Here is an 11,654-nt window from a genome sequence, read left to right as displayed (position 1 = left end):
ATTCCATGTCATCAGTAAAAACTCCTGGACCCAACTTGGAGACCAGACAAAAAAAAGAATAGGAGCATCAGGGCAACAATCGAGAAACAACAGTCCTGATTTAAGAGTTGAAACAGCTGTGTTTGACATCCAAAAACGAGTACTGTTAGGAGAGCCTTTAAGGACTGAGTTGGGAATAGAAGCACAAACTAGTTGATTTTCCAACACTTAACAGTAGTGTGTATGTAATATGTGCATTCAAGATTAAATAAAAACAAACTTGCATCTACTCATACTTTTATAATAGTTTATTTATAATCATTGGGTATCCATAATTTTTTTTTTACCTGAAACAACTGGTTTTACCCAGTTTGTTAATATGCTGTATATATATTTTATGCACATCTTTACTCCATTGAAACTGATGGCAGTCAATACTGAGGTCATGTGTATTAAAGGTGTACGTATGCATGTACACAAATATAAATTCTTTCCATTTCCTCAAGGCAACACCAGCTGCACATGTAGCTTCAACAAAAAAAAATCACATTTGATGCAGAATCAGTACATTATTTCCCCTCATACTGAAACAATCAAAGCAACATTTGCTGAAAGGCCTAAGCATGAATCCTGAAAATAATGTGAAATGTGAGTGTACAACGTGAAAGCTCATGTAGCCTGAGGGCAATGGGCCATGTAGCTGCACCTGTTTAGTGGAAACAGAAGCTAATTACATGAAAGCTCACTATAGTAGGCAAAGGCAACTTATGCAAGTTAAACTCATTTAAAGAAAAAAAGTGTGTGGAGCTCCACTCAGAAGGCAGATATGCTGTATGACTGAGACAAACCTGAGCTAGTGATTTTAAGACAGACATATAGCTGGAGAAGGGAACCAAGGGGTTAAAAAGGACGGAATAGTTGATGAAAAGTGAGGAAGTCAGACACTTTACAATGCCCATCTATTGTCTGGATCACATCAAATATCTCTGAATAATTTAGATTGTTCTTTGTAATTGTACAATAATGTAAAAAAAAATAATAAACCGACAAATCTAGAATCTCCTCATCTGTCGTCTTTCCTGTCGCCTCTGTTTCTTGTCATTTTTCTCGTTCTCTTCAGGAGCTGCCTGCGAGTCAGCAGAAAACCAGGGTCCCAGGAAGTTCACCCACAACAAATGTAAAGCTCTTGCAGGTGCCTGGTGTGAAAAGAGAGCAAATGATAATATGGTTACAGTAAAACTGAAATGTGACGCCTCAAAGATATTACAATCTGAAAAATTATTCAGTCTCACCAGAAGCCAAAGGTACCAGAAGTAGGATGACAGAGTGCTAAGCACCTGGACAATTGCAGTAAGAAGAATGACATCCTTTAGGTGCCTACATGTCATTGTACAAAAAAAAAGAAGTCACTTCTGATTAAGAGAACTATTTATATAATAAACTATTGCATTGTCCTGCACAAAGACAGAAACACATAAATAAATACAAACAAAATAATATCAGCATTCACTAAAAAAGAAAATAGACTCAATTGTTTATTCATAATCCTTGCTTATCCATAAATTAAATATCTGCAAATGCCACATTGCTTTGTGTATTTTCTTATTAGTTGGGGGAGATTTTGAACACTAATACGTGCATATGAACTGTAAGAAACTTTAGTCCTAAAGTGTCCTAAAATGGTTTAATTATTTCAGAAGATGAAGTTAACAGTTTTGATGTCTCTTCACCATGTGGAGTAATTAGTTATAGAATGGGAATGTGTAGGGGACATGGAGAACTATCAATGGAAAAGGTATTAGCATACAGAGAGCACAGCTTTGACAACAAGGGAAACTTCATTAATATTAAGGTTAGTATACTAGAATAGGGCAGCACGGTGGCAACACAGCAAGAAGGTTGCTGGTTTGAGTCCTGGCAAGGCCTGTTGGCACTTTTGTGTGGGGTTTGCATGTTCTCTCTGTGTTGGCATGGGCTTCTCTGGGTGCTCCGGTTTTCCCCACAGTCCAAAGACATGCACTAGATCAGGGATGTCCAGACTAGGTTTTGGAGGGCCAGTGTCCTGCACCAGTAATAGCTTTGGTATACGATTTACTTGATTTACTTTACTCGATTTATTTGCCCAGTAGAGCTTTGTGTCTAGCAAAACAAACACAAGGTTTGGTTTGGTACCCTAATGGGCTCCATAACAATATAATTGATGCCTTTGCAGCAAAAAAGGTCAAGATGTATTAAAATATAATAAAAATTTCAGTTTGTTTGTTTGAGACAATTACAATGTTCCAGTGGGAGTAATAAAAAGTCTCCTTTATTTTTGGGGGGAGGGTGTAAATGGGGCGGTTTGCCCAGGGTGCAATTTAAACTATAACTGCAACTGGCTAGAATAGTTGGCAGTTCATTCCACTGTGGTCTGATAAATCAGAGACTAAACTGAAGGAAAACGAATGAATCAAACTAGAACAGTATAGAATGATTGAGCTGACAATGTTTGAGGTTGAACATACTTTTAAACTGATGCTAAATAAACATTTTCAATGAGATCTTCGGTCTGCTCATCATTTTTGTCTAACAGGACATTAATATAAAGACAAAATGTCTAACTCACTCTGCCATGCCCTGTTCCATATTAAGGTCAATGCCTCCATCCAGCAAGCTACCGTCTTCAGCAAATGCAGGTTTGGCCATTGCTGACATAGATCTGTAGCTGCCAACGTAGACCGCCACTGCAAACATGAGCGAGAACTGATACAAAAGAGATAAAGCAGAATTAAGCACCAGACTGCAATAAGAATAGTCAAAAAGATTTATCAAAATGCTGGAACCCAACAAGAGTCCATCATATCTCTGTTGACATAAAAGCCTCACATTCAGTGATACAAAAATCATTGTAGCTTTTTTAAGAGATGGCTCACCACCCTAAATTCTGTCATCATTTACTCCTTGTTTCAAACATTTTTGAATTGCTATCTTTCGTTAAACACAAAAGAAGATATTTTTAAGAATGCTGGAAACCTGTAACCATTGGCTTCCATAGAGGCTGTTTTTTTCTGCTATGGAAGTCAATGGTTACAAGTTTTCAGCTTTCCGCAATATATCTTCTTTTGTGTTCAACAGAAGAAATAAACTCAGAGATTTTGAACCACTTGAGAATGAGTACATACACAGCAGACGTGGGTTTAAGTCAGATATGTGCAAGTCAAATCTTAGCTTTGGTGAAGCAAGTCACTGTCAAGGTATTTGATTTTGATTTTGAACTAAACTTTTAGATTTAAAATAAAGTAGTTGTAGACAATTATTTTCTTTTTTTAAATTTTGGCAAAAAAAGAAAATTGTTTGATCATTGCAAATTTCTTACTTGCAATAAGTTAACACATTGAAAAATATATAATTGAATAATAGTAATAAATGTAAAGCTATGAAGACTGAAATGCAAACCTAAAAGAATTTAGACCAACATAAAAGTATGAAAAGTAATCGGGTACCTTACTCAATACATCTCAAACACTGCAGAATACAAGCAAATTTTAAACAATTCAGGTTTAATTTTTTTGAAAAACATTTTTACTTCCATAATGTTTGCTTTTCCTACTATGGAAGTAAATGTTTACAGGTTTTCAGCTTTCTTCAAAATTTTGTCTTTTGTGTTTAAGAAACATTGAGGTTTGGAAACATTTCAGGGTGAGTAAATAGCGAGTACACTTTGTGGTGAACTATTTTGTGGAAACCATCAGTCATTGACATCCATAGTAAAAACATTAATAAAAGTCAATGGCTGCTGCTTTCCAATATTCATCAATAAGTTATTATTTGTGTTTAACAGAAGAAGAAAAAAACTCAACAGGTTTGGAAAAAAGTGGAGGACGAGTAAATGATTTTCTTTTTTGGATGAACTTTTGAAATAACACACTGACAAGTGTTATTACATTAAACACTACATATTAAATTGTTACATTTTCAAAGATGTTGCAAAATAATTTATAGGATAAACTTAAGAGGGTTATCATGTAAGCAGGAATGCTTTTATTTACGTACCCATGTCCAAAATGAACTGGAGTTGTAAAACAGCAAGAGATTGACTGCTATATAAATAGCCTGAAGAGAACACAAGCAATTAAATTCATTGAAGTATAAAATGACACATTAGAAAAAAAGAATCAGCTCATATTTACATGTATGACTTCTTATTAGGTTTGCCTTACATTTGCTCCCAGGATGATCCTGCTGTAGAACTTGAGAGTATCCTGGTTTTCCTCGTGGATTTGTTTTTTGCCTTTGGTTCCAACTTTTCCTTTCGGCTAACGGAGAATTAGTAGATATTTACATCATTAATACGAAGTAAACCATACACTTTCTAGTTACAACATGCAATTATCACATGAATTAACTCCAAAGACGCCGTTATAAATCATAATCTATAATCTTGACACATACCGCCATCTCCTCTGAGTTCTCCTTCTTGTGCAACTGTTCTTCACCGGATAACAGTTTTCCCTTTAGGTTTCTAAAAGTCTAACAGCATCTAGTTTTTAAAGAATAATACCTAAAACTAAATAACTACCAAAGCAAAATAACACATCAGCGTTCGAGAGCACGTTTCCGGCGCTTGCGAAATGCGTAACAGAAGCAATAAACTGGACTTGGCGCCATCTTGTGTTAATTTGATGTCCGTACAGGACAAGCAAGATGTCAAGCCATTCAATTTGAAAATAACTTGCTTGTACCTTCCATATATTGGTTAAATTACTGAGAGCAACCTTAAAAAAAGTTTTCAAGGGCGTCGCAGGCATTTTGGTATTTTTTAAACACTTTTCTAAACAATGTTTGTCTCTATATTGAATAGTTTCTCTGATCTAAGACCTGATTTACAGTCTTTGATTTTGAAGTAATTTGATTATAGCTAACCTCACGATTATTCTTGACATTACTTTATTTTACGGTTAAATACTTTTGGCCACTGTCAATAAAATGTTTTTAGGGTATATTGTCCCCCATGCAGGGATATATAAAAACTCTAAAAATAATAAAATAATTTCCAAATAATATGGTGGGGAATGTGTACGTCACATAAATCATCCTTTTCCAGTCATCACTGCGTCAGAAATTAATATATGTTAATTTGTTGTGATTAATCATATTGTTTTATGCAAATTATTTTTAGATTAAAAGATTAAAAATAATGCAATATGGAGAATTAGAAATATGAATATATATAGCGACATGCTCATAACATTATTTCAGACAAAACGCTTCAGAAAAAATGCACTGATTTTACAGTAGGCCTATTTTGGATCATTTATTCATTCATTTTTATTTTAGCTTAGTCCCTTTATTAATCAGGGGTCGCCACAGCGGAATGAACCACCAACTTATCCAGCATGTTTTACCGCTGCAACCCATCACTGGGAAACATCCATGCACACACACATTCATGAGAAATGGGCACATAGAGTATCTAAAAAGTAATGGAATGTAGGCTATTTGTGGAGGCAGGGGTGTAGCTAGTGAGGGAAAAGGGGGACAGGGTGCATAGTGCAATGGCACTATATTAGGGGCCCTGCGACGGGAGACCCCTGGGTTTTACTTATAAATAGAGGGACCCACTTAAAAATTGTGCATAGGGCCCAACATCTGGCAGTGCCCCCGAGTGGAGGCCAAAGAACATAAGTTGTGTTTAGTTGGGACAAGACTGGAAGAACGAAGTTTAAACGAATACAGCAGATGGCAGTAATGCATTTTAATGCCAGCTGCAGTTCCAAATAAAGAAGAAGAAGGAGGAGGAGGAAGAAGGAATAAGGAAGAAAGCAAAGTTAAACAGATATCAAAACAGAGATGTCGAGGAGGTGTGTGTTAGGTTGTGGCTCCCCCGAAACTCTTTTCACATTCCCTAAAATACCGTGGTTGCGGTCTCGATGGCTCGACTTTTTGCATTTTGAAGAAGGCGCGATATCAGAGAGTTCTCGGCTGTGCTCGAAACACTTTACACAAGATTCCTTCAAAAACTGGACACGGCACAAAATGGGCTTTGTGAAGTTTCTGTCGTTGACTGAAAACGCTGTCCCGTCAGTATACACGGTTGGTGCTTCCCATACATTGAAGGTAAGTGGAACTAGCAGGCAGCTTCGGACGTTAAAAGCATCCTCAACATCTGCATGTCATGGCATCCATTAGCAGCACCATTTCCGAAAGTAAAAAAAACAATAGATAGATAGATAGATAGATAGATAGATAGATAGATAGATAGATAGATAGATAGATAGATATTTAGCGTTAATGGTGTTTGTATTGTGAGGGAGAGATAAAAACTGAATGAATGGATAAAGATGAAAGAGTTTGTGTGAATAATTCTTACTCCAAGCTGAAATCAAAAGTTGCCAGTCACACTTAATTCTCTCTTATGTAGTTTTACTTGTATTTATTTTGCATGCTGTTATTCATGTTCTAAAGCCCCTAACAAGAGATGTGGCCTGTCAGTGTGATCCTCCAAATGTGAAGAGTGTGTCAGTCCGCACGGAAAAACAAAAGCAGAAAGTACGGAGTAAAGGTAAAGCCTGCTACTAGCCATGTTAATCTTCATATTTGTGTAAAAAAAATGTTGTGTTCCATAAGTTTGATTGTCATTTGTGTTTGTTGAAAATTTTAGGGGTTCAAGTGAAGCCTTGCTGGTTGCAGCCGGTTGGCACATCGTTTTCTGATGCCAATTCTGCACCTTCATGTTTCACATCAACACCAATTAAAAGACCAAGGATAGAAGTGTCCACATTCAGTGAGAACTCCAAGTGCACCTCGAAAGACCTGTCAGACTTCTGTGAGCCTAATGTTAAGGAAGAGGACAGTGAAAAGTAAGTCTAAACACCATAAATCTGCAAAAATGTCAACAATTCTGTGTTTTTTTTTCTGTCAACATGGTCTGCTTTGTGTACATTAATGAAGAAAAAACAACTTAAATGATTTTATCAAATGGCTGCAATTTAACAAAGAGTGAAAAATTTAAGGGGGTCTAAATACTTTATATAATTCAACATCTTATATGATTTAATAAAATAAGTTTATATATAAAAGTTTGATTGTTTTTTTTTTATGTTTAATATTGCATAGGTCTGTTCAAACTGCCTCAGTAAAAGAATGGAAGAGTGAGACTTACACCTGAAGCACACCTGCTAGAAATAAGATTTTTCAACACAGAGGAATTTAGTGGAACGTTAAACAGATAGTTCCAAAAGGTTTGTTTTTTTGCTTAAAATAACTGCAAATGTGTAATTTGTTGTCATTATTTCCTGATTTGTTTCATGTCAGAAATTTCGATTCCTGTCAACTCTTTGTCCAGAATGTATATACCCTAGCATGCTTTTTATATATATGCATTAAGTGTTAGGTCAAGTGGCATAAAGTAGTTTAAATCGAAGAAGCTCAATACGTTTTAGATCCTGTTTGGGCTTGTATTTACTGTCTTCCACTTGTAATCTGAAATTGCATCTTAATACCAAGTGTAAATGTAGCTTTTGAGTGTAAAATGATGGCATTACTTTTCATTTGCTCATTCAAATATCTTCTCTGATTTCTCTAAAGGGCATTGTCCCAAGTATAAATGACACATGAGGAACCTGGATTGCAACGAGGGGTTGTCCATTCTGTTAGTCCAGGTAAAAATGCTATTTACTATGACACTGCTTGTTTGTTTTGTTTCTCTTTTTGTTTTCTGTTTTGTTATCTTTAACTATCAGGATAAAAGTGAAATAAAACATAAACCAAGGTTGCTAAGAACAATTGCCGTAGACTACAGAATTGAGATGTTTTCTCTTGTAAAATATAAAGTTTAATAATTTAATGATATTTTCTGTAATCGTCTCACCTAGAAAATGTATGCACTTGGGAAAGAGCACAGTTGTAGAGAGGTTCTGGCCTGAAAGAAAAGTATCATCAACCAACAGTGGTCTGCATCATCCAAGATGGGTAAAGCAGCAGCCATGGAAGTACCGAAGTCCATCTTTAAAGTTCACCATCATAAGAGCTACTCTTTGCTGGTCTGTGACCATGGGATGAGTTTTGATTGTAGAATTTTTGTATTGTTTTGTTGATGTCAAATGCTGTCCGATTAGTCTAGTTCAGGGGTTCTCAATCCCGGTCCTGGAGGTCCAGTGTCCTGCATATTTTAGCTCCAACTCCAATTAGACCTGGCCTAGCTAATCAAGCTCTTACTGGGCTCTCTAGAAACATCCTTGCAAGTGTGTTAAGGCAGGTTGGAGCTAAAATCTGCAGGACAGCAGATCTTCAGGACCAAGAACAGCTCATCTAAGTTTGGTCAATCAACTTTAAGTAGACCAACTCAGTGGCTGTTTCTTAATACCAAGAACGCAGAGAGCAGCTTGCAAGGTTGGAACTAAACTGTGCAGGGCTTCGGCCCTCCAGAAATTGAGTTTGACACCCCTGATTTAGAGAAACTCTTGAGGCAAATAACTAATATCTGTGAACTTTAATAATAAATGCTGTGCTTCCCACCTCCAGTCGCAATGACTTTTGGGACTTCTAGAGTGAGTTCGGTGCATCAATGCGTCCTCCGTTCTTGCGGTGTTGAGTTTTGGAACTGAACTTGCATTACACGAAGACGCAAGATTGCTGAAAAACGCATATTGAGAAACAGCCTGTGTTAAGCGCGCATAACACAACTATAAAAAGACATTATAATTGTAGTGCAGATATTACGAGTCACCATGGCAACATCTGAAAAAGAGATCAGCATTTATTTCTCCAGCTGAACTTGATGTGCCCATGCAAAGTTAAGGCAAATAAGAGCATATATTTAAAAAAGCAACACCACTGCATCAATAAACAGAGACAGTTAGCGGAAAACAGCGACTCAAGTTAATGCGTAAGTTTACATTTAAAATATTCAATTCAGCTTTATTTGTATAGCGCTTTTACAATGTAGATTGTGTCAAAGCAGCTTCACATAAATGGTCATAGTAACTGGAACAGTGTAGTTCAGTTTTTAGTGTTTAAGTTCAGTTCAGTTGCGTAGCTCTTCTAATCCTGAAAAATGCGAGCCAGTGGCGACAGCGGAGAGGGAAAAAAAACTTCACCTGATAGGAGAGTGAAGAAAAAAAAACTTTGAGAGAACCAGACTCAGTTGGGCACGACCATTTTAATTTCTCCGCTGGCCAAAAGTCTTGTGCAGAGCTTCAGTCACCGCGGTGGAGGCTGGAAGCTGGCCTCAGCGAAGACTCGTCTGTCCCTGGAGCATGGCTGGAATCAGACTCATGTTCTCCACTCCTCATGACCATCAGCGCAGCAGCAGCTAAGGATATGGCCTGGTCCCGGATATGGAAACCTTGGGATCATCTCGTTGCTGGTCATGGATCCAATCAGTGACTGCATAATCTGAGGACCTCAGAATGAGTATCCCCATGTGAAAATGGAGAATAAAGAAAATAATTAGCGTAGCTGCTATAATATATATATATATATATATATATATATATATATATATATATATATAAATATAAGTATAATAAAATAAGTAATGTAATGTATGACGTTTCAGTTGAAAAAGTGGGAAATTGGCCGTAATTTTGAAGTTATTTCAGATGTAATTGCATTAAATTACAAAAAATAGGCTACTGCATAGTTTTTACAACAAATTTGACAAAAAAGAATGCATATAACCATAACGTAATGTTTAGTGGAAATGTATAATTTAAGGCTCCCACTTTTACACACGTTGATCAGTTTTAAAGTAATATTTCAAAAGTTGAGTTTATAATAGATTTAAAATTGCACTTGTGTGTCTGCCTTTATTATTGATCAGAAGGTAGAGGATGATATGACATTTGGAACGTAGGCAGAACTAAAATATAGTTTATAGATCAAGTAATAATCCCATTATTCTAGTTACAGTAGATATCCCCGTTAAAGGTCAGGGAATTTAAGCTAATTATTCATTTAAAAAGAACAAGCCATTCTCGTGACTTTGTTCTTTGTGTGGCTGAAATGTAGGCAATAGCTGTGTTTCCATCCAAAAATGCGAATCGACTTTATGTGAAAGATGTGTGAATAAAGTAGCGTTTCCACCCAACGAGTCAAGTCGAACAAAATCCACATGTCCAGATTAACTGGCACCAAATATCAACAGTAAAAACATAATTTATTGAGGTGGAATAAGCTGCATGAATCTTTTCTTTATTTAATAAATGACTTGCGCCTCAGAAGACAATGCTGACATGCAATGAACGCTTGGGGGTGTTTGAGGGCATCAGACATGGAGCACAGACGCTCTTGAAAGCTCGGGAGGTCATTAATGATATTATAACACTAATACTGAAACGGTTCAGGTATTTTAGAATGACCAAAACAACATTTCAGATGTTTTACAGTGTGCTCAGCCTGCTGGTTTGTCTATTCACACACATTTTCATCATCATATGATCTTTTACAACAAAATCACATGACCTTTTATAATATGCATACTGGAATTTGTTTGATAAAAGTGTTTCCATCGCATTTTATGCGCATCTTTTCTTAACGAATAAAAGTTTATCCTACTCGGTTATGCACATGTTTTTTAATGCGTGTTTTCAAAAGTTATGCGCATCTTGGCATTTTCATCAATCATTTTTTATGTGCATCTCCAAAATGCACATAAAAATAGGTGAGTGGAAATGTAAGGCTAGGGCGAGAAATACAACTTCCTCTTTAAAATAAAAAAAAAGGGGAGGAGACCGACAGAAACTCAGAGTTTAGAGAATAAAACCTACACCTGACTAGGTTAGGTTCACAGAGTAAGCTACCATAGTAACTGACTCTGAGTTAAAGTTACCTCTCTTTCAGAAGCAGGCTTACCCTGCTTTCTCCAGTTTGACAAACCTGCCATTTTGAAACGGAAAACTCAGAGTTTCACTCATTTCCATGTTTTCACTTAACCTCCTTTCTGAAACGGGGCCCTGGTCTAGTTAAATAACATACAAAAATAACCAGGGTTGAGCTGATGAATGTATGATTCTATTCATATTTACAAGCCTTTTATTCAGTTCCAGTCTCAAATCAGTTTGATATAGAAATTGTTTTTGATTTTTGTCAAGCTTTTAAATTTCTGAGCAGAATAGGACTTGTACTGACTTGAATAGGCTTAACATCAACCCTGAATGGATTTTACTCTTCTTTTATTCAGTTCTTAAAGATGTACGGTGTAAAAGCAATAAATCAAGATAAGATGACATTGTAAATAAAGGCTTTTCACTGCTTTAATACTACTTTAATAACTGCGCAATCTTTGCGGAAATGTATATGGGCCAGATTTGGTTATAGCCCTAAGCTTTGTCAATTGTGCCACATTTTCGTAAGTGGCCCACATTTGGTTAGCACCATGTTGTCTAGTTACCAAATTGGCCACTTTATGATAACATTTGTATTGCACATTGCCACATGATCTGTGAGCTACTTTAAGTTGTTGAGAAATGAATATTTACAATTTTGCTAGCACATAATATTATCCTTTTGGTGAACAATTAATCAATGCATTTTAATTCACTGAAAAAAAAAATGTTTTGGTAATCTTCAAAATCTGACCATTTGCCTCAACTAATGGACTAATGGTTACTCTCAGTTGAGGTCAGTTTGAAGGCTTTAGCCACAATATTCCTAACCAGGCTCCTTCTACCATTGGTTTGCTATAAGGGAATAAT

At 36.3% G+C, this 11,654-nt stretch overlaps 2 protein-coding genes and 1 long non-coding RNA gene across 3 annotated transcripts in view; 2 read left to right on the top strand and 1 right to left on the bottom strand.

Annotated features, from left to right (window-relative positions):
- cyp2x10.2 (cytochrome P450, family 2, subfamily X, polypeptide 10.2) overlaps nucleotides 1-11,654 on the top strand; it is a 147,565-nt gene that overhangs the window by 87,030 nt on the left and 48,881 nt on the right. The window lies entirely within an intron of this gene.
- On the bottom strand, nucleotides 273-4,577 carry tmem208 (transmembrane protein 208). The gene is given in 6 exon segments (NM_207100.3): nucleotides 273-1,175; nucleotides 1,272-1,356; nucleotides 2,585-2,721; nucleotides 4,012-4,071; nucleotides 4,179-4,274; nucleotides 4,411-4,577. Coding segments are annotated over 6 exon segments (528 nt in total). The 5' UTR covers nucleotides 4,417-4,577; the 3' UTR covers nucleotides 273-1,031.
- si:dkey-286h2.5 lies at nucleotides 5,722-8,176 on the top strand. Its single transcript, NR_170258.1, is given in 6 exon segments — nucleotides 5,722-6,075; nucleotides 6,424-6,520; nucleotides 6,620-6,818; nucleotides 7,075-7,199; nucleotides 7,546-7,619; nucleotides 7,833-8,176. It is a non-coding gene; the product is annotated as a si:dkey-286h2.5 (long non-coding RNA).

The sequence above is a fragment of the Danio rerio genome, chromosome 7, assembly GCF_049306965.1.
Source record: "Danio rerio strain Tuebingen ecotype United States chromosome 7, GRCz12tu, whole genome shotgun sequence".
NCBI lineage: Eukaryota > Metazoa > Chordata > Actinopteri > Cypriniformes > Danionidae > Danio > Danio rerio.
Note: the sequence above shows the minus strand (reverse complement) of the source record. Positions and strands in the feature narration are given on the sequence as shown.